This window comes from Alligator mississippiensis, chromosome 3 (assembly GCF_030867095.1).
Source record: "Alligator mississippiensis isolate rAllMis1 chromosome 3, rAllMis1, whole genome shotgun sequence".
In the NCBI taxonomy this organism is placed as follows: Eukaryota; Metazoa; Chordata; order Crocodylia; family Alligatoridae; genus Alligator; species Alligator mississippiensis.
The window spans coordinates 86,811,227-86,836,155 of NC_081826.1; the positions used below are offsets into that span (position 1 = coordinate 86,811,227).

The following is a 24,929-nucleotide window of genomic DNA, read 5'->3' on the forward strand; positions in this document are numbered from 1 at the left end:
TTAAGAGTTGTTAGGAAAGAAGCTGTCCTCTATGCTGAGTAATCACTAAGCAGGGACATGGCAAAAACTTTGCCAGTGATTCATAGTTAGTTGGTAAACAGTGCTGTTTGGAAAATCCAAATTACTGTATTCTGTTCTAGATTCTGATGGAGAGAATAGTTGAGAAATAAAGATAATACAGCCTAGCACATAGATGTGAGGAGCTGTACTTTTAACAGTAGTTTTAACTGTACTTCTCACAAGACCCAGCAGAAAGTGATTTTTGTGTTGCCCAAAAATTCGTGTTATGCAGCACTGTTCAGTTAGAACACAGACACTGAATGAGGCAGATCCCTGTCAGATTCCTTTGGTTTTTAATGATTACTGAACAACAGATATAGCATGTTTGCTCTAAAAGGCCATGTATTTCAATGATGGTACTTCAATCTGTTACACTAGAGATGTGTGTTCTGTTCCCAGCTCTTCTAATGTGTGACCTCTTAGCTACCCTGTCTGTAAAATGTCAGTAATGAGACTTACCTGCCTCCTCACACAGGTACACAAGGCTTTGTTCAGCTATAAGCACTGTGAAGTGTACTGGATTATTAATGACCATGGTAACTCAGGGTTTATTTCTGACTTTCAATCCCCTGGCCCATATGGGCATCAAGAGCTGTGACTTTGCAACTCTCCATGCAGAGCTCTAGCATATGTTTAGCACATAAGAGATTTGGTGAACATTGTGAGCATACTCAGAGTAGATGACTAATAGAAAGCTCCATGTAGCTGGAGTGTACTCGCATGAGTTGGCATATAGTGAGCTTTTGGGGACTGAAACAACAACTTTTGAATTTTTGGCTGAAAAATACCATAAAAAATGTGGAAAGTAATGGCCAGGAATATGCTGGTTTTTATTCAATGTAAACTGACAGGTCAATTGAGCAGTTTGATGCATTTTCCTTTAACTTTAAAGAAATGTTCTTTTCCTTTCAAAATAAATCCTAAAATACTTAGGGCAAAGAAATCTGAGCAAAATAGAACTTCACTACAGAAGCTGATTGCAGCCTTCACTATTATAGAGGAACTATCATGTATCATAATTGAATGACTTGGGTAGGTTTGGAGGCTCCAGGGAATCATCTAATTAATCCTTCCAAAGATACTAGGTCATTTCTGAACTTAGAGGTGGAGAGGAGTTCCCTCCAGGGGATGAATCTTATACAACACAGTCAGTTGGTCCTAGGAAATATTATCATAGGAGAAGGCATTCTGATTCCACACCTGCTGGAAGTTTTTCATATCCAGAAGTCTATCCTTCATGTTACTACAGCAAATCCTTGGTTAACTAAACCTAGGTTATCCAAATTTTAGATTATCTAAGCAGCAACAGTTTTAGCTTATAAATTAACATTTTAAATTTATAAACAGCAACATTACATGCTTATTACTCTTAGCATTGTGTAAGCATCTTTTACAGCTGTGCTCAGTAGAGTAGTGCATCTCTATTCTTATGCCTGATATAGTAATTTAGAACTGCTAGTACTGTATAATAAACTATTCTCTTTGTGAAGTTTTACTGTATTTAATATCTGTACTATTAAGTTTGGTATGGCTTTACATTATGACCCATAAAACAGCATGTATAATTACTCACAAGATATTGTGGTTTCACTTATCTTAACAAATTCAGTGATCCATATGTCTTTTTGGCAAATACTTTCAGAAGGGGTTGGATAACCAAGGATGTATTATAAAAAACTCATCAATAAAATGCTATAGGTAGAGAATGATGTTTTTTACGGAAGAGCAATAGCTTTTCCATTCATAGGTTAAGCTGGGTGATTATCTACTGTTGCAATAACAAGGAGGTGGAGCGTCTAGTGTGCCTGTGTGTGTCTGTGTACATTTTTATATTGCAATGCTTTACAAATTGGGAATCAAATTTCCATGATTTAAGGCTACGTTCAAAACTGGATGTGGATGGTAAAGTATTTCTGACTTGTCTAAATTATTTAGACATGACATTTAAATGTTTTGGGTTTTTTATTTTTCAGTGGTTCTATTAAGGTACGCTAAAAGGAATCCATAATAATTAATAATACATTGCACTTGTAGTAACCTCTGGATCTCCTGTCACTTTTACAATTAATTACTCAATTAGTTATACTTTTGACATCTATAGATGTTCTGATCTGCAGATTTCCTAGTGCTTTTCATTAAGTAAGTGTCTTTATTCCCATTTAAAGATATAAACCCAGATCCTTGGTCTGTCCTTTGTGCCAGCAGAGCACTAAAAGTTGTAAACCAGCAGCTGAGGATTCCCTCAGTGCAGGGGATGTAAGCTAAGTGTAGGGGCATGTTGATGCATGGGAAAGAGGCAAAAGTGCATTACAAGAGGAACATGCATGAACAATACAGTGCTTTGCTCAATCCTCAGGCAGCAGAGCAATCCTTCTGGGACCTTTCCAACACACAAAACTTAGTGCAGCCCATAGGGTCTGATGGTCAGGGTAGCAAAATGACTATTTTGATCAAAACTCAGTTGTGCAGGACATCATCTAAAGAAAATGAAATGAGAAAAGGATAAGCCAAAAAATTAAAAAGCAGCCTTTTTTTGGGTGCCTCCATTTTTGGGAACTCAGCTTGGGATATAGGAATGCATTTAAAATCAGAGGCTATTTTTGAAAATGTGGGCATGAGTGTCTTGCCCAAGACTGCTAGTGGTGGAGCATCCACAGGCCTGTGAGACAGTTAGGTATTATTTTATGACTTCTATAGATGAGGACCTGAGTGCTAAAGAGTATGAACATAGGAACTAAATTGCAGAGAACGCTATGTCATCCTCAGAACTAACAGCTAGTTACCTTTTTTTTACTCCAGCATAGCTCAGCTACCTATTTTGCATATGAAATAATTTAAAAAGTGGTAATGCTAGTAATGGAGAGAAGAAAGGGTTTAAAAGTTAGAGATCAAATTATTGAAAAAAAACCTGTAAAAATAATTTTCTTTTATACCTGTGAATAAACCAATTTGTTTCTGCAATGTTCCTCACAAGTATTTAGACTCTGGTATTTCCTAATAAGCAAATGTACTTTAGCATAAACATATGACAGGAAAGAAGACAATGCCAATACAGCTGTAACCAATAAAACTGTATAAAGATCTCTTTCTTTACTCCCTAAAAAAAAGAGCAGTATGTAATGGAAAAAAATATTGCCTGAAGCTCTGTATACATAATCATTATCCTCTGCAGAAGAGGTAGGATAGTGGTGGAAAATATCAGAAAAAGACAGAATGGGAACAAAGATAACTATATATGCATAAAAGTGTTTAGAAATAAGATGCATACTGAGTTACAGTGTCTTTGTGATGGATGTAGAGTATGGCATGCTGTAGGTTATATATAGTCCAGAGATCATCATATTAGAATCAAAATTAAAATAATGATAATAAAAGTTTCTAAAGATAACATAGAACCCCAGATCTGAATACATCTGACAAGAGATGTGTGTTGGTGATATGCATCTGTCTCCCTACCTATCTACCAATTTATACTGAAGCCAACAACATTGCCCTTGCAGTACACACACTTCCTTACTGATACTTATTTTACTAATTCAAATGCAGAGATATGCATCATATCAACTCATAGAAGACTGGATCTAGACTTGAATTCTTAAACTAATATTCTCACTGTTCTAAATGTCTTTACCCAAAGTTTTAATTCTCCCAGTGTCACAGAGTTCATGTTCCAGTCTGGTTCAGGTCCCTCTATGTAGGATCCCACAAAGTTAGGTTTAAACATTGTAACACACTGAATCCATTTTCACAGTTATTATTTTTAAAGATTCTCTTAATGTAGGCCCTGGTTTTATAATTAATAATCATAATTAATCAACATGTGCTTACTAATTGTGCAGTGGTAAGTACAGTATAGGAAAATGCCTTTAACATGGTGTTCGTGGAGTATACACTGATGCACTAGAAAAGGGAGACAGTGCCATAATGCTGTTCAGGACATATTTTCAAAGGGTCACCAAAAGAGCACCTATCTAAATTAAACACTCATTCTTTTTCCTAAGAAATGACTAGACCTGCACATGCAAGCAACATTTTTGTGCACAAATACATGCTAGTACATGCAAATGTGAGTCAGTTTCAAGTACAAATGGGTATCTTCAAATTTGGTGGGCTTAGTCTTAAAGACAGTTTGAAAATTCGGCCCTATGTGTCTAGATTTACTACACTAACAAAAAAAAAACTTGGATAATAATGTACTGCATGTTTCAGTGCAGTTTACTCAAAAGGAATTTTTTGGCCTTTTCTCTGTCAGAAAGTTAGACTTTTGGCTGTTGAATGTTGTATGGCTGAAGTAATATTCACAATAGATTAAATAAACACAGGGATTTTCCAGAGGTGGGGCAGAGGCAACTTGTACAAATTACAAATATTTTCCTTAGTCAACGAGCAAACAAAATTGCGTGGTTCATCAGCCAGATCAAAGTAAAAAAAATGATTGTTACTGTCCAACCAACTGCCTTCATCCAGTGAAATTTAAGTATCACACAGAACCAAAATAATCCACTGAATCTATATGACATCTCTTATAATTAAGAGTAAGGGTAGGATCACAACAGGCCATACATTTTGAGCACATCCTGTGCATGATGTTATAATCTTTAATGCCTGTAGCTTGTTTTATGTCCAGATTTAATTTTTCTGGGGAACAAATATACAGAGACTTGTGTAGTTGTAGGATATACTTTTTTGCATGTCAGTGACATACATTCTCCTTTCTACGCGCACATGACATTCCTATGCGAATGAGAATTACGTATGCACACATCAAAGAGACAATGATCTACCAAGGGCCCAATTTAAATCAACTATAGCAAAGAATGCAGGGATCTCCAACTGTAGCATGCCTTATTCTGTCTGTCTGAGATCATAGGACAGGTTTTCAGTGAGGTCTGTAACAACCAAGCAAAATGGGGCATGTTTGGGACCATGTTTTATCAGCATTAATTGTAGGCCTCCTTACTTTATGGGTTTGAAATTAAGCCTTTAATGAATGCTTCTTATTCACATAAAAAGATAACTGGAGTGACACCCACCCATGCACACAAGAATGGAAAATGTTACTGTAATGTAGATTGTTGTCTTTGAAATTCCTTTTCTTGAGAAATGACAGGACTGTGTTTCTTCATTTTTATCTTCCATTATCATCTTCTGCCAGTGTTCTCAGAGCTGCACTGGTTTGAATGGAAGCCAAGGAGAAATGCAAAATTTCTGTGGGAAAAACACAGCTGATTTGCAAAGGCTTGTTAACAACACTCACTTTTTGTTGTATGTTAACAGCAGCAGCTTGAAATCCTTGCAGTTGAAGTGTTACCATGGTGTGGCTATGGCAGTCTAAGGGCCCTGCTACAGGTTCAAATTAAAGCTGGATAGAAACCGGCTCTAGAGTTGTTACACATTTTCAAGAACTAACTTTCTAGCTAGTTGGCTCTTTTCATAGCTCTATCATTTTTATGGTGTGATGATTACTTTGCACGTGCAGCCATCTATTATGCAATTCATCAACTAATTGTGGGATGATTACTTTGCACGTGTCGCTGGTCTAAATTTATTTTGCAATTTACCACCGAGTTGTGAAATACACGTAATGGGTAAGGTGTTTATCCCACTTTTATTTATTCCTGTAAATGTGAGGAGCAAATAATTCTGGTGTGAGGCATCAGGCCCCTGCTACATGTTACAGATAGTATGCTATATATATATGTCCTGGTTATGACTATAAACTGCAACTGACTGGAGGGCCTGGTGGCAAGGTGGTGGGGCTACTCCTGATGGAGTAGCTCCTATAAAATACCACAATGTTGCAACCTCCAGAGTAAGGTGAGTATAGGGTGCCTTAAAACTCTAGCTCCCACTGCCTTGTGGGTATTCTTTGTTTGGAGAAAAGGTAATGGACATCATTCTGACACAAATGCATCCTCGCTGCTGGTTAGGCTGTCAGCAGCAATTCTTATCTGTTGCTCTCTGGCAGAAGCTACAAGCACAGATGGCAAAAGGTGGGAGCCAGCACTGTATCTAGACTCCTGGTGGCCCTGGGTGAACTTTTAGTATTGGCCCCCACTTCGCCAGAGATAATCATAATAATAATCAGACAACACAAAAAAAAGTTACCATTTTCAGCCCTCCTGTCTATCTGGGCCCTGGTCGACTGCCTGGTTCACTCATGTCTGTGTCTGGTCAGGGCTTGGGAGGGCTTAGCCTCTGCAAACTAATTTCACAGCAGCTGGCAACAGCAGCAACACCATGGTGCTGCTTGGCATGCAGCCAGGCCAGTGCCCCATGTGCACTCAGCTCTGCATGGCTGAGGAAGAAGAGGCTAACTACACACGCGTCATACTGTGCAGGGCACAACGGGAGCTGTACTTCTTGTGCTAATTCATGCACTCAGTCCCCCCAAATAATATTTTCAACCTCCATTTATGGCTACAGTCATCGAGGCACTGAACATCTGCACTTGGTCTAGCCTTTGGATTTTGTCTCAATGGTCTAAAGTGGGGAATGGCCACTCTTCTGTACTCTTGCCTAGGCATACATGTTGAAGGTCTTGGTGTGATGGTCACAAGATTCTGTAAAAGCAGATTTATCAGAAACGTGACTAGACCTCTCTTAGATGTATACTGTGATCCAGATGATAGATGGTTGCTTACTATGCTTACTATACTCTACACACACACACACACTATACATGTTACATATATTGCACATTAACTGGTGAACTATGCAATAAATGTAGATCAGCTAAATGTGTAAAGTTAGATGGGCCACACGTGCAAACTAAGTATCCCACAATTAACTGGTTAATCATGCAATAAGTTTAGACTGGCCATACCTGCAAAGTAATTATAACAGCATAAAAACGACTATCAAGCTAGGAAAAGAGCCAGCCACAACTACTAGTGCTTGAAAATGTGTAACAACTCTAGAATTGATTTCTGTGCAGCATTAATTGAAAGGTATTTATACCAGGACTAGCTAATTGACCATCTTGAAAGATGGCGGGGGGTGGGATGGGCAGAGACAGAGTGCCACCACTGCCTCTGGCCCCGTGCACCCCCCACCCCCTGCATCACTCCACCTCCTGCTGCTCCACCCCATGCCACCGCCAGCTCCCAGGAACACGCAAGGGGAGTTTGCATGCAGCGATGGCCGCTGACACTCAGCAGCAGGCAACGCCCCCCCCAGCCTCCCGCTCGATGCCAGCTGTTGTTGGGGGTGGGCGGTATCAGCAGCAGCAGGGGGCGGCGGTGGGGGGGTGCTGCCACCAGAAACCCCCACTTCATAGATTTCATAGATTTCTAGGGTCGGAAGGGACCTGGCAAATCATCGGGTCTGACTCCCTGCTCCAGGCAGGAAAGAGCACTGGAGTTAAGTAACCCCAGCCAGATGCCTATCCAATCTCTTCTTGAACATTTCCAAGGTAGGGGAAAGCACCACCTCCCTTGGAAGCCCAGTCCATATTTTGGCAACCCTCAACGTAAAGAATTCCTTTCTTATTGTCGCAGGGCACCTCGGTGCCCCTGCTCCTATAAAGGAGAAACTGCCAGAGAGCGAGTGAGCGCGCCCTGGCCTGACATAACGAGCCCAGCTGAGGCTTGCTCAGGTAATGAGCGCAGCTGCGGGTTGCCGGAGCAACCAAGCGGAGCCAGCTGCCTGTAGGGGGCAGAGCCTGGCCCTTATAAAGCTCAGGGCTGAGGCCAGGCTGGCAGTTCTCTGCCAGCAGCTGGAGAGGCAGGAGCTCACTCAGCCAAGCTATGGGGAGAAGTCTGAGGGGCAAGTACAGCTCATGATAGCCCTGAGAGGATTGGGCACTAAAGGTTTAGCCAGGGGGCTTTATGTTTGTGTTACAGCCAGGAGGCTTGTGTTTGTTTGGCTCTGTTATTACACCCGGAGGCTTGGGTGAGGCTGTAGGGGTTGGAGGAGGCCTCAATCACAGGGACCCCAGAGAGTGTGGGGTGCCTTAGCGCCAAAAGGGCGCATTATTTTCATAGCGCCAGGGAAGGCGCAGCTCGCACGCCAGTGCGTGAGCAACTGGCGGCGAGGAGCGCGGCTAGTGGGTCGCGGGCGCAACCCGTAGGTTGCGGACGGGGACCTAGACCCCGGGTTGCGTGTGGGGGAACATAGACCCCGGCCCCAGGAAAGGGGCGGTATTATTGAGTAGCCCAGAGTGGGCACGGCGAGCCCCAGAGAGGGGGGAGCGCCATTGTACGTTATTGAATAGCCCAGTGTGGGCACGGCGAGCCCCAGAGAAGGGGGAGCGCCATACTGAGCAGCCCTAGAGAGCGGGGCCATACTGAGAAGCCCGAGACGGGCATAGCAAGCCCGGCCGCAGGCTAGTGCGGCAACACCCCTCAGACTGAGGCAGGGCGCTGCGGTTGCCCCAAGAAGACAGGGAGTAGCAGCGCGGTGAGCCAGGGTCAGAGGGTGCCCGTGCGGTTGGCCCATAGGACCGGAGGCCCGCTAGAGAGTCCCTGAGCGGAACCACACCGGCAGGGGAGGCCCAGAGTGGGCTAGACGAGAGTTCCAGCAAGAGGCTGGGCACGAGAAAGGGAGCCCAGAGTGGGCCACATTAAAGAGGAGGCCCAGGAAGCGGGCATACAGACCGGACAACGTCTATTACATCTGCGAGGCTTGGGGCATGGTATTAGGGGCTGGTAGGAGCCACGCATAGCCCACAAGGCTAGGGTGTCTGGGGCACACCCACCATATCGGGAGACCCCCAGGGGGTCCGGAAGAACCACGGGGACAGAGGTCCCGAGTAGCCGTGCTCAGGGAAAACACAAGGCAGCCTCCCATCATTATATTTACCATCAAAGACGTGGCGGGTGAGAATTAGAGGGTGTCTTGGGCCGTCCTGACACGGAGCGAGGGACCTCAAGGAGATCACGGCCCTCCGCGAGGACTCCGCCGTGACACTTATGTTCAATCTAAATCTGTTCTCTTCAGTTTGTGGCCATTATTTCTGATAACGCTTGGCCTGGCTGCATGCCGAGCAGCACCGTGGTGTTGCTGCTGTTGCCAGCTGCTGTGAAATTAGTTTGCAGAGGCTAAGCCCTCCCAAGTCCTGGCTAGACACAGACATGAGTGAACCAGGCAGTCGACCAGGGCCCAGATAGACAGGGGGGCCGAAAATGGTAACTTTTTTTTGTGTTGTCTGATTATTATTATGATTATCTCTGGTGAAGCAGGGCCCAATACTAAAAGTTCACCCAGGGCCACCAGGCGTCTAGATACAGTGCTGGCTCCCGCCTTTTGCCATCTGTGCTTGTAGCTTCTGCCAGAGAGCAACAGATAAGAACTGCTGCTGACAGCCTAACCAGCAGCGAGGATGCATTTGTGTCAGAATGATGTCCATTACCTTTTCTCCAAACAAAGAATATCCTATTCCCTGCTGCCCCCCTCCCCCGATGAGTTTGTAGACAGCCACAAGATCACCTCTCAGCCGTCTCTTGTAGAGGCTGAAGAGATTCAGGTCCTTCAGTCTGTCTTGATAGGGTCTTACCTGCAGGCCCTCAACCATACAAGTATCCCTCTTCTGGACCATCTCAAGGTTATCCACTTCCCTCTTGAAGTACAGCACCCAAAACTGAACACAGTACTCTATCTGTGGCCTCACCAATGCCGCATAGAGGGGAATTATCACTTCCCTAGACCTGCTCATGATGCACCTGCTGATGCAAGAAAGAGTGCGGTTAACCTTGCTTATTGCCTCGTCACACTGGCGGCTCATGTTCATTGTTCCATCAACCAGGACTCCAAGATCTCTTTCCACTGTTGTGGTGCTCAGAATAGTACCTCACAGTCTGTAGGTGTGTTGGAGATTCTTTTTCCCCAGGTGCAGCACCTTGCATTTATCCTTGTTAAATTGCATCCTATCCTGATCTGCCCACTTCCCTAGTCTGTCCAAATCTATCTGAATTCGCTCCCTGCCCTCCAATGTGTTAACTGTACCCCATAATTTAGTGTCGTCTGCGAATTTGGACAAGGTGCTTTCAACACCTTCATCCAAATCACTGATGAAGATATTAAACAGCACTGGTGCAAGGACAGAGCCTTGGGGGACACCACTGCCCACATCCCACCAGGGGGAAACTGACCCATCCACCACCACTCTCTGGGTGCGTCCCTTGAGCCAGCTTTTCATCCACCTTACTCTGAAAAAATCCACATCACAGCTACTCAGTTTGCTCATAAGAATTGGGTGCGACACTGTGTCAAAAGGCTTTTTAAAAACAAGGTAAATAAATCTACTTCTATTCCTGCAGCTAAGTAATTTGTGACCTGGTCATAAAAAGAGACCAGGTTAGTCAGGCAGGATCTGCCTGCTATAAACCCATTCTGGTTGCCCCTTACTCGCTGTGTGACTCACTGACCCCCTGCAAATGTGATCCTTTATGATTTTTTCTAAGGTCTTGCCAAGAATAGAGGTGAGGCTAAGTGACCTATAATTACCCAGGTCCTCCTTCCTCTCCTTCTTGAAAATAGGGACCATGTTGGCCTTTTCAAGTCCTCTGAGACTTGTCCCGAGTGCCACAAGCACTCGAACAGTTGCATCAGTGGTTTTGCTATGACATCAGCCAATTCCTTTAGTACCCTTGGGTGAAGCTCATCGGGGCCCACCAACTTAACTACATCCAGCTCTTCCAAGTGCCCTTCACAAGGTCAGTGCTAACTGTTGGTGGATTGCTATTACTCACACTCCAGACTAAAGACTCATTGGGAGGTGTATTTGTATCAGTGTCCAGGAAAACAAGCAAAGAAATTATTTAAGAGCTCTGCTTTTTCCATTCTATCAGTTACAAGTTGCCCTAGTCCATTCTGTAGCATCCCTGTGTTACCCTGAGCCTTCCTCCTGCTCCCTATGTACTTAAAGAAGAACTTTTTGTTATCCTTAATCTTTGCTGCCAACTTGAGTTCTGTAACTGCTTTGGCCTTCCTCATTGCTTCCCTGCAAGTGCGAGCCAAGCAGGTATACTCCTTCTTGGTGGCTGCCTCCTGCTTCCACAGCCTCTGAAGGCTATCCTGGATTTCCCTGCTCAGCCAAGAAGATTTTTTAGCTCTTGCCTCCCTTTGCATGTACTGGGATGGTGCACCTCTGTGCCTATAGGATCAGTCCCTTGAGGAACTCCCACCCTTCTTGGACTCCCAACTCACAGATACGATTACCCCTCAGTCCCACCCTAACTAATCTCCTGAGCTTGTTGAAGTTGGCCTTCCGGAAGCCTAGCACTACTGCCCTACTAGTCTTTTCCACCTTACGCTAGATAGTGAATCCTAACAACTGGTGGTCACTATCCCCTAGATTACCTTGTACCTTTCACAAAGCCGTGAGTTGACCTCCTCAATGCAGTTGCCATGGTGCTGGCTGTGGTCGCTGACCGGGAGGACTGATGAGAAGACTATTTGTGCCCCCGAGCCTCTAAGCCTGTCTCCCAGAGCCATGTAGTCAGCCATGACCCATCCCGGACTACTCTGGGCCGCATCATTTGTTCCAACATGGATGAGGACCATGGGATAGTAGTCTGTGGGCCTGATTAGGTCTGGAAGCCTTGCTGTGACATCCTGAATCCTAGCTCTGGGCAGGCAGCATACCTCCTGTACTGTAGGATCTGGGCGGCAGGTGGCTCCCTCCATTCCTCTCAGGAGGGTGTCTCCCACCACGATGACTCGATGTCTTCTCCTCTGGCTGCCCAGCTACCTCTCAGCCTGTCTGGTGGTAGCTGTGGATGTTGCCTCCATTGCTGTACATTCTCCCAGGGATGCTAGGGCATCATACCTGTTTCCCCGCTGCACTGGGGGAATTGCTCCAGTAGTGTGACATCTACCTCTGCGATGTCTAGATCTGGAGGTGACTGTCTTCCATCCTTCTGCATTGACCGCCTCCTGTGACGCCTTCCCTCCAGGTGTGTGGCCCTGCAGAGAATGGAAGTACCCATCAATCTCTTCCTCAGCTGCCCTGATCCACTGCAGCCTGTTCACCTCTACCTGGAGTTCCCTCACCTGCCCCTCCAGGGCCTCAAGTTGGGCACATATGGGACAGGTGAGGGGATTCCTGATTCGCCCAGTTCCCAGAGCACCTGCCAGGCAGCTGCCACAGACAGGGGGCCAGGGTGTTGCCAACCCCTCCAAAGGCCCCGTCTGGGTGCTAGCCCCATAGGAGTTCCGAGCCAGAGGCGACACCAAGGCTGGGTACCTGGCTGCACTTTGTCAGCACCCCCATCGCTGCCCCCCTCCTCATACACTTACCTGAGGTCTCTGTCCGGAGTCCTCCTCCGTGGCAGGGGCTCCCGACACATGGAGTCTCAGGCCTCCACCCTGTGCTCCCCCCTGCGCAAACTCCCGCGCCAACTCCGGCGTGCTCCTGAAGACCACGCCTGTTTGTCTGGCCTGTTTGTGGGGCTCCCGTCCAGCGCTGCTAAATAGGGATAGGAGGGGAAAAAAAAACCCTTCTCAATTCCTTACGGCTGGGCCGACTCCTGCTCGCCCTTCCTCCCCCTTGCCCGCTTACCTTATTCCTGGCTGTGACTCCTCTCCTCTCTTGTTGGTCCCGCTGCTCTGCTCATTGGGGTCGCGGGGAGCCAAGGGCTCACATGCGCTTTCACACACATGCACCTACATTGATGTCTGGACCGGACACTTCCCCTTTCCCTTCCCCTTCCCGCTCCCCTCCCTCCCTCCCTCCATCCTTCCCTCCCCTTTTCCCTGCTGCCTCCCCCTCCCTGCCAGCTGTTGTTGGGAGGGGGAGGGGGGGGGGGCAGCTCCATCGCTCCCTTGCCCCCTCTGTCCATAAGGCTCTGGGCCCTCGCAGCCAATAGGCACACACCCTCTTGGCAGTGCATGCGCAGTTGGCCCAGAGCATTGCGGACAGACGGACAGACAGACAAAGGCTTTTATTATATTAGAATAATCTCTTCTCCACTAGGTGGACAGCTACCTGTGTAACTATGTTGATGTAAAAAAAATAAATCCAACTCCTAACTCAACTCTTTAAAGGGGTACAAAATCTGTGAGGGGGGCAAAGGACAGGACTTTACATCTTTAACATAGTGTGGACCTGGCTGTCATCCACTTGCTATACAAGTGGATGGAGGATTCACTTCACCTCACACCATGGGTCTGCATTGGTGCAAGGCACAGGGCTGTCTGCTTTTGCACTGAGTCCGTGTGATGAGACCAAAATTGTTCCTTATTCCAAGGTCCTTATTCCTGGTTCCTTTTTCAAAGCTAACCTTTACACAATGATAGGTCGTTAGTAGTGACTTCAACCTGCTCAAGAGTTAGAATAGCATAAAAAATGTACATTGACTAATAAAAATATAAAATAATGTAATGTAATAATGTAATAGCATGTAATAATATATAAAAAAAATAAAACTCGGGTATCAAGTACGCAGCCCTGAAGGAGCTGAGATTAGGCTGAGATTATGGGGAAAAATTATTTTCAGGTCACCCTAAACCCCACATCTGTGCAGCCAGGGGGCACTTCTGAATAAGCCCAAGCAGGGCACTGCTGACCCCAGGCTGGGTTGTCACAGGCTGGCCTGCCAACTGCCAGCCCCCCAGACTTGTGTGCAATGCATGTGGCCTCAAAGAAGCAGCTGGATCTGGGCTGGCATGAGGGGGCAGCAGCCACCTCAGGTCTGCTTCATGGTTTTCTCTGATTTAAAATTCCACAATTTTTTAATAATAATAATAATAAAAAAGTAACTCCAAATCCACATTTTCCATGATTTAAATGAAACACCTAGATAGATAGATATGTGTGTGTATATAATTAGTGGTGTTATATATCTATAACGTGTGTGTATACATTTATACACACACATATCTATAACACCACTAATATATATACACACACGCAGATGCACACACATATATAACACCTTTTCTGTGATTTAAATGAAACACACACATACATACATACACACACACATATATAACACCACTAATACACACACACCTATATACATATACATATACATATACCTATACATATACATGTATATATACACACGTTATATCACCACTAAGATAGACATATACAGAGGTGCTTCATTTTAACCCTGGAAAAATGTGGATTTGGGGTTCCTTTTTTTAACCTGAAATTGGGGATTTTTTGAAATCGGAGAAAACCAGGATCCCTGTATCGTTCCTGACCCCCTTGAAGCGTGCAGTGCTCCGCCGTGAACAAGGACCCGGGAGCGGGGCGAGGGACCGACCCCCTGAGGCTCCTGGCAGCGGGTTTAGCCCCGGCCCGTGGGCGGCCCCTCCCCCGCAGCGGGGCGCGCGCCGCGGGGTCATGTGCCGGGCCCGGCCCGCGCCTCAGGGGCTGGCGGCTCCGCAGGACCCTCCGGCTGCTGCAGCCGCCGCTATGCTGAGGCGCGGCGCGGTGCTGCAGCCTGCCCGCAGCGTCTGATCGTGCCTGGGGCTGGGCAGTGCTCTGCCCCGCGCTCCCCCCGCGTCGCCTCGCTCGGCATGAGCCGCTGCTGGCATGTGCAAGATGTCTTTCAAGGTAAGAGACGCGCCCTGTCCTGCCCTGCCTTCCCCTCCCCTCCCTGCGTGTCCCTGCCGCCCGGGCAGGCCTGGCTGGATCCGCAGCAGCCTCCGCCGCTGTGCGCAGGGCCCCGGCTGCCGCCTGCCCCCGGGGCTCTGGCACGGGCACCCCCCAACCCCGGAGCAGCCGGGAGGTGGAGGGGCGCCCCGCGCCGCCTGCATCTCCGCGGGGCATGGACCGCGGGCGCTCGTGTGCGGGGGGAGCGGATCCTGGTGAGTCATCCTCAGGCTCAGTTTGGGCTGGGAACCGTCCTTGGGGCACAGGTGGCGGGCTGGGGACGTGCCCCCAAATGGACCCTGCAGATGCTGTATATTACCGTTATCTGTACTTCATCTCTGATGGTTGAACATTGCCAAGAAGTGGATGAAACTAGTTTGTTTGTTTTTTCTCTCTTTAAACCAGAATCCAGACTGAGCAATGAGGATCAGGGCTTAGGAGATTTCCTGGGGTTCGGTCTAACTAGGAGGAGTTGCTTGCTCAAAAGTCACTAAACTCAAATAGTGTCACGTTCACCTCCCCTGACATCCCGTGACCCTTTCTCCGCTGCCGCAGACACTCAGGTCCTTGCAAAGCGCCCCGTCTTGTCCTCCAAACACCAGCAATGGTGTTTCCCAATGTCTGAAGAAGAGGGTTTGTGCCCAAAAGCTTGCAAAGAACAATTTTTCCAACTATTTAGTTGGTCTGATTAAAGGATATCACATCTACCCAAAGAACCTTGTCTGCCTGTGTCCTTAGACCAGGGCCAGGCAATTATTTTGGGCAGAGGGCTGCTTGCTGAGTTTTGGCAAGCCATCGAGGACCGCATGACAGGCAGCCCAGGGCAGATTAATATTAATTTTCTAAATTTTTTAGGGGTCCTATGGGCTGGATAGAATGGCTGGGCAGGCTGCATCTAGCCCCTGGGCCACATTTTGACCCCTGCCTTAGACCAACACAGCTACAACCAACACCCCATCTTGTCCTCTGTGTTTATCTGAAGAAAAACCTAGGGTTATTTTAGCAAAGGAACAAAGCAGCAGCAGAGGGGTACTTGTTAATAGTGGAGGAAACTCAAATTGTGTTTGAAAAATAACTGGATGCCCTCACACTGCAAGGCTCTGTTAGCACTCAGATTTGCTTGAGGGCAGTCAGCGTCTATGTAGGGGCGTGGACTATGGCACTGTGTGTCTTTTTTGACTTCAAAAACTCTTTCCTCTGGCTCTAAAAAAATTAAATAATTGTTAAGCTGGATTTTCTTTTGTTTAAAGGCCCTGTTGGCTTGCAGCCTTCATTTCACTCAAGTTCAGTCAGCGGAACTGGACTGGTTGGCTGCATATTTTTTCTTCTAGTCCAGGGGGGTTCAACCTCTGGCCCATGGGCCAAACATGGCCTGCAGAAGCATTGCAGCTGGCCCGCTTGACTTCCCACAGGTCAGGGAACTTGATGCTGGGAGGGCAATGGCAATTAATCGGGCCAACTTCCCCCCACCAAATTCCCAAGCCCCATGTGGTGGGTCAGATCCAGGCTGTGCCTCCTTCCCCCCTGCGTCTGGATCAGGGCTAGGCCACTCTCCCTCTTCCTGGCATCTAGATCTAGGCAAATCCAGACCCCTTTCTCCCCATGGGGCCAGTTCAAGCCCCCTTCCGGTGCAGGGCTGGGTTGTCGCCACACCACTCTGCACAGTTGGATGGGGCCCACTGAATCTGCCCAGGTGTAGCATCAGGACCACTGACTGGATCCAACTCGCAGATGGGCCAAGCGCTGCCCATCTGGCCCACCTGGCAAAAAGGTTGAGCATCTCACTGTCCTAGTCAGTTTGTCTTTTGTGGGTGACAGGCTAAAACAGTAATGCTGTATTTAGGTTTCCATATTGCAACAGGAAATACTTACTTTTAAAAGCATGTCAAGAGTTGTCCTAACATGAGATGTCCCAACAGAGCCACGCATTGACTGAGAATGTTATGACAGGCTTTTACACATGAGCTCTTAAAATAAATTCTTATATCCTAAAAGGAGATTACTAAAAAGGAGCAATCGGAAAGGAAGAAAGCAAAAAGCCATGTATAGATAAAAGTGGAGAGTATTGATTGTGGAGATAGAGCCCTTCACCCATTATGCAATTTCCACATCCTTTATTGGCTCTTCATGTATTGATGACCAGCTCTGTGCCAGATCATTGTCAGTTTATTTGCTTTGCTTTGCTTTGTTTTACTTGATTGATTGTTTGTTGTCATTTCCTCTCATTCCTGTAAATCTGACTCTATTCTTTTTTGCTTCTTACTTTCCCAGTAACTGCAGTCCCTAAGCCTTTAGCACACGGGCAGGCAATTATTTTGGGTGAAGGGCCGCTTACTGCGTTTTGGCAAGCCATCGAGGGCCGCATGACAGGCAGCCAGGGGCAGATAAATATTAATTTTCTAAATTTTTTAGGGGCCCTGCGTGCTGGATAGGGCCCTTTTGCCCACCCCTGCTTTACCATGTGATAGGTGACTGCTAAATGCAGAGGAGGACAGTTCCTGAAGAGTATATACTTTCTCACAGCACTCTCTACACTTATTCTGCTAACCCTTGCAATCTCTGATCATCTCTCTTCAGACTTCCATTGTATTTAGATCCCTTCATCTCCTTGTGTTCCCCCATCTCTTCCTTTCCCTGAAGAAGAATGCTTTGCATTTGAAAGCTAGTCTAACATTATCCTAACTATACAGTTAGTCCAATAAAAGAGATCGCCCCCAAAAATCCTTTCCGTTCTCTCAAATATACCTTTATATGTCCTCTTCTCTTTCACTTTCCTCCTGGCTGCTTGTAACAGCTGTTCCACATAATGCCAGACCTACATTCTCCTCCTGTTTCAACCATGCCCCTTAAACCTTACTTTTCTAATCTTTCTTTCAGGGGTTTGTCTCTTTCTTCATGCCATAATTCACATTCCCTTTTCCCTCTGGAATTTCATTTCCAATTGGCCCACTGTCTGACCTGTACAACTCTTGCAAATTCCATCTCTCCACCCTTGCTCTAGTTTCCCTCCAGCCTATGTCTGTGGTTTCTTTATTGTTTGGTGTTCTCTCCCTTTCCCAGAAGGCCGCAGTACCTACACTGGGCTCTTTCTCTCCCCTTTCTTAGTTGCTGTCACTCTCCTCCTTACCTTCCTTTTTCATCTATGAATTGCAAATGATTTGCCATTTCTCTCCCTCTTTCTCCAAATGACTAGTATTTCTTCTTCCAACAGCTGGCCTAAACTTTTGCCTGCTTAAGCCCACTTCTGCACTCCCTTCTACTAAGCTCCTCTCTTCTCAAGATCTTTGTATGCAGACAGTATCTGTGGTGTCTTAAGAAAAGTCATCTAACCTGATTTGCAGTCCCATCTCTACTTCCCATTACGTCTTCCTCAATCAAAGTCTCCAACTCTGCTTCTTGACGCCCTTGATCCCAACCCTCTCCCCTGTTCTCAGAGCATATTGAATGGAAATGGAGGTTTTCCATTAACTTTACTGTGCACTGAGTAAGACCCAGTCAGGTTAGGTGCCCTTTCTAATCTTCTCTCTCCCTTCCCTCTGGCTCTTTTCCTCCATCTTCTAGATCAGAGGTTCCCGACCCCAGGTCCGCAGCCTGGTACCAGGCTATGAAGGGTTGGCTGCTGGTCCGCAGGAGAGTTGGCTGCCGAACCGGAAGTCCGGAAGTGACCGGCATACTGCGGACCGGCAGCCAACCCTTTTTTATACTGAATACTGTACTTGGTATAACAAACGGTTGGCTGCTGGTCTGCAGTATGCTGATCCGCAGTTTGCCGGTCCACAGTTTGCCAGCCTGCGGTCGCTTCCGATCTGTGGTCTAAAAAGCTTGGGAACCACTGTTCTACATCACTGTTGCTTCTGCAATCCTTTCGAATCACACCCTCCCTCTTCAGCTGCGCCCTCACCTCTCATCTGTGGACATACAGCAAGTCAGAGATACAGCAGGAGATTGAACTTTGAAATCAGAGGACTTAGAAAGCATTTTAATTATTTTTTTTCTATTTTGCTACTTACTTTTTCTTTTTTTAATCCCTTATCTGATCTATAAAATGATATAACATCATTTCACATTTTCCTGTTCTGCCATATAGAGATGGGTTTGTCTGCTCTAGAGAACATCTTTCATGCTTCCTTGAGCATTTTTGAATAGGTACTTATGGTGGGTATCAAGCTTAGCATTTGTACAGTATTGGCCTATCACCTTTAAAGTTTACTGTAAGTGTATCAACAGTCAACATTTTCAACAGAGGATAGTTTAAGGAATTTTAAGGCAATTTATTAGGGGTGCACTGATAGAGATTTTGGGGGCCAATACTGATAGCCGATTTTTAAGGAGATATCAGCCAATACTGATTTGATTTCCGATACAGCTATGTACAGCTGGTAAGTCCATTGTAGTGGAAGGAGAGGGACGTGGTGGGGGTGCAGATCAACACCCCCCACAGTGAGGGAGGGGGTTGGGGCATGGGACGGAGCTGCAGCTGGGTGTGGGGGCAGCTCCCACTGCTACTTGCATCCCGGAGGGAATGGGGGGGCGTGTGCCCCGGGATCTGCATGGGATGGTGTGGGCTGGTGCTGGGGCTGTGCTGGGCTCTTCTTGGCGGGGGCTGGGCTCAGGGCGGGGCTACGAAAGGGGCTGCAACCACCCCAGATTTTGCCGTAGCCCCACTCTTAGCGCTCACACTGATGCCCACCTGGCGCAACCCTGTCTCTTCCTGGCGCATTGATCTGCCCCCACTCCCCTTTCACCACAACAGACTTACCAGCTGCATGCAGCTCTCCACACTGCCAGGCTGTGCTCCTCACTGCCTGAGTGGTGTGCTGTGGCTGTGTGCACGCATGAGCATTTATTGGCCAAATTATCGGCTGCATCGAGCCAATTTCTGATGCACCCGATTTTCTTTATATTGATACCAATCTGATATTGGACCATGTATCGGTGCACCTCTGTCTCTTCTAAATTAACATTGCCAATAAATGGATTAATTTAGTTTTTTTCTTTTTAGTGATAATGATCAGGGCCCAGGAGATATCCTTCAGCTCAAAGTCCAACAAGGAGGAGTTGTTTGCTCAAAAGTCACTAAACCCAAACAGTCATTAAGCCCAAAGTAATGCCTGATCTGAAATCACTTAATTGCTACTATAATTTGAAAATGAAAAACACAGCTGTATCAATCTTTATTTTTAAACTTATGGATTAATTCCAGATGGTATGTAGAGGGTTTTTTTATAGCAAGGTTGTCCAGCCTGTGGCATGGGCATCCTCTGTGTGTGGCACACCCAAGATTGGAGATGGGACAAGCCGTGCAGTAGCAAATAGGGCAGGAAGCAGAAAGCAAATGAGCAAATTGGGCATGGAACACAAGGAAGGAAGAAGAAAGCTGAGCAGCAGGTCAGTCAGAGAGCAGAGGGCAGGGAATGGAAGGCAGAGCAGCAGATTGGGCAGGGGAAGGGATCTGAGTGGCTAACTTGTGGCATACTTGCCAAAAAGTTGGCCTCCATTGTTCTTAAGGATGTCCTGGCCAGGTTGCTTGGACTCTCTTCCTTGAACTGCTTAGAATATAGTGAAAAAAATTTCACCCCTTTTATTTTCATCTCATGATCATGATATAGGTCAGTCTGTAGGTATATCATATACTTAAGTTTTACTGAAAGTGTCTAAGTGTGTGGTGTGAGGGAAGAAAAGAGCATTTGCTAGCAGAACAGTTCCTATTTGGAACTGAAACAGGGCTTTAAGAAAGCCTGACATGTCCTGAGCTTAACCATACCTTGGATCTGATTCAGAAGGCCCAAGAAGACTTTTGCTTTAGGGCAGGTGGTGGAAAAGGATTACCAGGAAGAAGGAATGAGGAATTTAATGAACCACAAAGTTAAAGATTAAGTTGGATTCTCTTTTCAGACTGGTTTTATGTTGATCCAACCCCCTCAACCAATGAACAGCAATGTAGGTCCTGCAGGCCAGATCCAGCCCACCAAGTGATTTAATTTGACCTGCAAAGCCTGGATATTGGCAGCATTCTGGTGGTGGGGCCATTGAGTGACATTTCAGCCTAAGCCAGATCAAAAGTGCCAGCTCACCACAGAATGAAAGGCATTATTTCAGCCTTGCTGATCTGTAAGCCCTTGCTGTAGAAGTAAGAATCAATAGGCTAGTGTCCACCAACCTATGTGAGTGGTGCATAGACTGTGGTGATGACAGTCTTTCTCCTGAAATGCATATATTTCATGCCCCCAAAGTTTTCCAAAACATTAAGGGTTAGAGGGAGAGAATAAAATTAATCCAAGGAGTCATGTCCGTCACTCCAGAACTCTGTTCCAGAGAGCCGAGAATAACTATGAGTCCAATGCATGGCCTTTCTTTTGTATTCAATTTTTCTTGAACATCACAACAACAATAATATTGGAAAAATCACTATATAGATAAGTTCATGTTTTCCTGTATTCGTCAGTAGGAGAGAAGAGAATATGATGCATCTGCTGGAGTTGTAGATCACCTGTCTGGCTGCATCAATAATTTAAGTGGGACGAACGCAATGAGGCTAGAACTGTCATTCTTCACCAAGAGCCTGCAGTCTCATACTGAGATTGAGACTAATATTGGTCTGGTCATATCTCAGTTTTGCTTATGTACTTCCAGAGTTTATCCATGGTTACTTTAGATCAGAATCTAGTTTCTTTTGCCAATTTTAATGCTTCTTAATGTCCTCTTGCCCCAAGTATATTGGTATGTGAAATGCTCTCATGCTTTTTGTAAAAGTGCACTGTGATTTATGAGGCAGTAGGAACTTTTCATGGGATTGCCAGTTCTCTTAGTTGCTAATAGCTATAAATATTAAAATTAACTAGCACAAAACCAATTAAATACTTATGTATCCTGGATCTGTCACACCTATTATACTGTTGAGCTTGTGTCTGCAGGTTTCTGCAAAGCTTATGCCTACAGTGCCAGGGAAAGAAATTTTAGTCAGCTCTGATATGTTTTTCTTTTTAAATATCCCAATGAAACAATTTATACCTGGTACTCCACTGCCTTGCATTAGAGCATAGTCATTTGGATTTATGAAATATGAAATGCCAAGTGGGTAGAAAATACAGTCAATCATAATAGCATTGTATTATGCCTTGCACAGACCTAAACGATGATTCAGGCTTCAAGGCATTGGAGATAGTCCCCTGTAGATTTTAGTTGCATATCCACTCAGACACAGACTCAGAGACACGCACGCAGTCTTACTCTTGTTTCGCACTGTGAGACCAGAAAAGATCTCTTGGCAGTATTGGGCCAGTTTCAAAATTGAACTCATCTGCTGGTTTACAGGGGCATGGTTTTGACCAAAACCTTACCACATTGTACCTATATGGCATTGAGCACCCTCAACAGTACTCATCTGTAGTTACATATTCTCATGTGGCACCATTTGGGCAGCTTTATGTACAGATTGTCATGGAGGTTAGGGATTAAATGGTGTTTTTGCAGCCTCTTCTTCCTGTTGTCTCCTGACAGAGGCAATGATCATTTGACTCTTGGGGAGTCACTGAGACACTCTGGATGTTTTTTTTTAGGGTTGAGGAGACTCAAGGAGATCATAGGAGCAATGCAGTCTATTTACCAGTGATCTGTATTATATTTCATAGCTTCCCTATTTTGCATTTATATCTTCCCTGTACATTTTCTTGCACATGTAATAAATGCTATTGGAGATCTTTGATAGCATCATTATTAAGGTCATCCTCTGCCTGCATCATCTGAGTGGCGTATCACACTGAAGAGTGTCTGTGCTGTGTGCGCACATCTCCTGGTCCCCACAAGCTGAGTAGACAAAACAATGTTTGAAGTACAGATTCCACCCCTTCCAAGTGAAGCTGATTATTTAGTTCCTCCCAGGTGTTCTTGTGAGAACCCCATTGAGTCAGTGCTGATCGAATATGACACTGGAGCATCTTTGGAGGGGCTTCTATATAAAGATCAGTTTTCCTAATCCTAAAATTACCTAATGTAAAGAGAGACTCCTCCTGAGTCTAAAAATGTCAATTTTGCAAGCTTGGGATTTCAATTCTAACTGGAGTTTGGATTCAGCTCATTGTATGTACTGAGGCCAGAAATGTTTAGAATACATCTGGGAGTTTATTGAGTTACTTTATTTTTAAGTGAAATGATAATGCTTGTGAAATTCTATAGTGATAGTCCTGAAAACTGACAGGACTCAGACAAGGCAATAGTTTTAGACCATATCTTAAAAGGGTAGTTCAGTTTGTACCTTACTTGATACCCCAGACACAGGCCACTAAGTGTGAGACATGATATACTGTATAATATATTTCAAGTATTGCCTTCATATTTCCTGCATTGTTTCTTTCTTCTACACCTTCCTCACAACTCATCCCTCCCTCTGCACCCTCCATTTACCTTCATTCTTTCATCTCTGTCCACTGTAATTCCTTCTCCCTTTTTATTCTTTCCTGTGACCTTGCCCCCTCTATTCTTCTCCATTGTCTTTCTTGGTGATTCTTTCCTTTCTCCACTGTGGTCTGGAAGCTTTTCTCATGTAGTCCCCATATCAGTGGATCTGCTCTGCTCCAAACCTTGTCCAGCCTACAGTCACTAGCAGACTACTAATTAAAGGGAACAGTTAAACACAGTGAAATGGGAACTTCAAAAGCAGGTCTACTCATGCCTTGCACCTTGTACACTGCTGAAAAGCAGGAGACCCTGAAATGGGATATTTGAGCAGTGTGGTTCAGTCTCCATATGAACTGACTTTGACTTCTCTGCTGAGATTGACAGGAGAGGTACCCAGTAGCAAAATTCTGATGCACTTTTTTATGATATGGACTCCTTTCCCCCGGGGCCTGGACATAAATCACTAACTCATATTCCAAAGGCACATTTGAAATGACACAAGATATTACATAGAAATGTATAATTCTCTAAATTGCTCTTACAAAGTAAAATAACCCCTTACTCCATAGGGCTATAAAAGAATTCCAGAGTGAACTGAACTGAGAAAATATTTTCAACATTTTGCATTTTTGCAGAAAGAAACACCGCTAGCAAATGCTGCATTCTGGGCTGCAAGAAAAGGAAACCTGGCTCTTCTTCAACTGTTGTTGAACAGTGGGCGCATAGACGTGGACTGCAGAGACAGTGTAAGCACTCATTCATGCATTCCTAAAACAAATGGTTTATATCGCTTTCCATAACGTACTGCGGAAAAGGAGACAACAATACTCTTATTGCAAACATTTGACTTCCTTATGAAGTTTAAATATGACTTAAAAATTGTAGTTGCCGTGAAGGCAGGTTTTAAAGCAGAGGTGTAATAACATGACAAATGACATTGGTGGCAGGTTTTGCATGAGAATTATAGTTTGTGAAAACCCAAGACTGCCTCAAACTATTCATTTTTGAAGTTTAAATTTTACAAAGCAGATCCTGGCACCAGGAGCCTCTCCTCACAAAGAAATCTTATGTTTATGTACAGTGGCAGAGTAAAGCTAGCTTATATGATATAAACTGTGATGTACATGTTATTGTTGATAAGGATAAGGCATGATCAGCATACTGTTAATTAACTCAACCATTCACAATCAGGTTTAAATAAAAACAAGCCATATTCTTCATTTTCACTGGTACAAAGTGCTACCAAGTTTGGACTCACTTTGCACTAGTGGAAGTGATTGTAGGAAGTGCAGGGGAATGGAGAATTGGACACAATAAGATTTCTTGGTGAAGATGAGCTCAGATACCCATAGAGAAAAGAGTTACCTGTATGCCTGTGGTGTATTCATAACTCCTAGTACATGACTAGAATTGGATATAATATCAGAGGTAGACTGAAATCAGCTTTCATCCCCTGCTGCTTCTGATGGACCATGAGTAGCGTTCTCTTCTTTTCTGGACACCCCTGGAACCAGATTTGGTAATTTACATCAGGGTTCAGCAACATAAGGATCCTGCCCACGGAGCCACTGGATCTGCCCCACAGAGCCAGAAGACTGCTTCTGTGCTGGAGCTAGGCAACAAGGAGCTGCACTGGGACTGAGCAGCTGGAAGCTGCACCCACATTGCTGTCACTTCTCCCTCTACTTCCACCTCTCCTCCACTTTCCAGCTTCAGTGCAGGCACAGCTTTCAGCTGTTGAGGAACTGAGCCTGGGCCAGGCAGCTTCTAGTTACATCCACGGTGCAGCTGGGCGGGGGTGGTGGGGGTAGCTAGAAAGGGAGAAGTGGCAGCAGGGTGGATGCCTGCCACTGCATGGCCCCACCACGATTCCCAATTGGCTGCAAGCTGTATCCACACTGCAGCCAAGGTGTGGGGGATGGGGAGA

The 24,929-nt window shown here is 45.6% G+C and overlaps 1 protein-coding gene and 1 long non-coding RNA gene across 4 annotated transcripts in view; one reads left to right on the forward strand and one right to left on the reverse strand.

Annotated features, from left to right (window-relative positions):
- Positions 1–9,409: 9,409 nt before the first annotated feature.
- LOC109283100 (uncharacterized) lies at positions 9,410–12,687 on the reverse strand. The gene is made up of 3 exons (XR_002090143.2): positions 12,563–12,687; positions 12,301–12,469; positions 9,410–11,967 (listed from the first exon to the last, which is right to left on the reverse strand). It is a non-coding gene; the product is annotated as an uncharacterized LOC109283100 (long non-coding RNA).
- Positions 12,688–14,282: 1,595 nt separating this feature from the next.
- Positions 14,283–24,929, forward strand: part of ANKRD29 (ankyrin repeat domain 29) — a 51,758-nt gene continuing 41,111 nt past the window's right edge. The window contains exons 1-2 of one of the 3 annotated variants that reach the window (XM_059724174.1): positions 14,283–14,566; positions 23,638–23,748. In XM_059724174.1, coding sequence (XP_059580157.1) covers positions 14,546–14,566; positions 23,638–23,748 — 132 coding nt within the window. In that variant the 5' untranslated portion in view covers positions 14,283–14,545. The remainder of the gene's footprint in view (positions 14,567–23,637; positions 23,749–24,929) is intronic. The other 2 variants (XM_059724173.1, XM_019487180.2) reach the window with 2 other exon arrangements.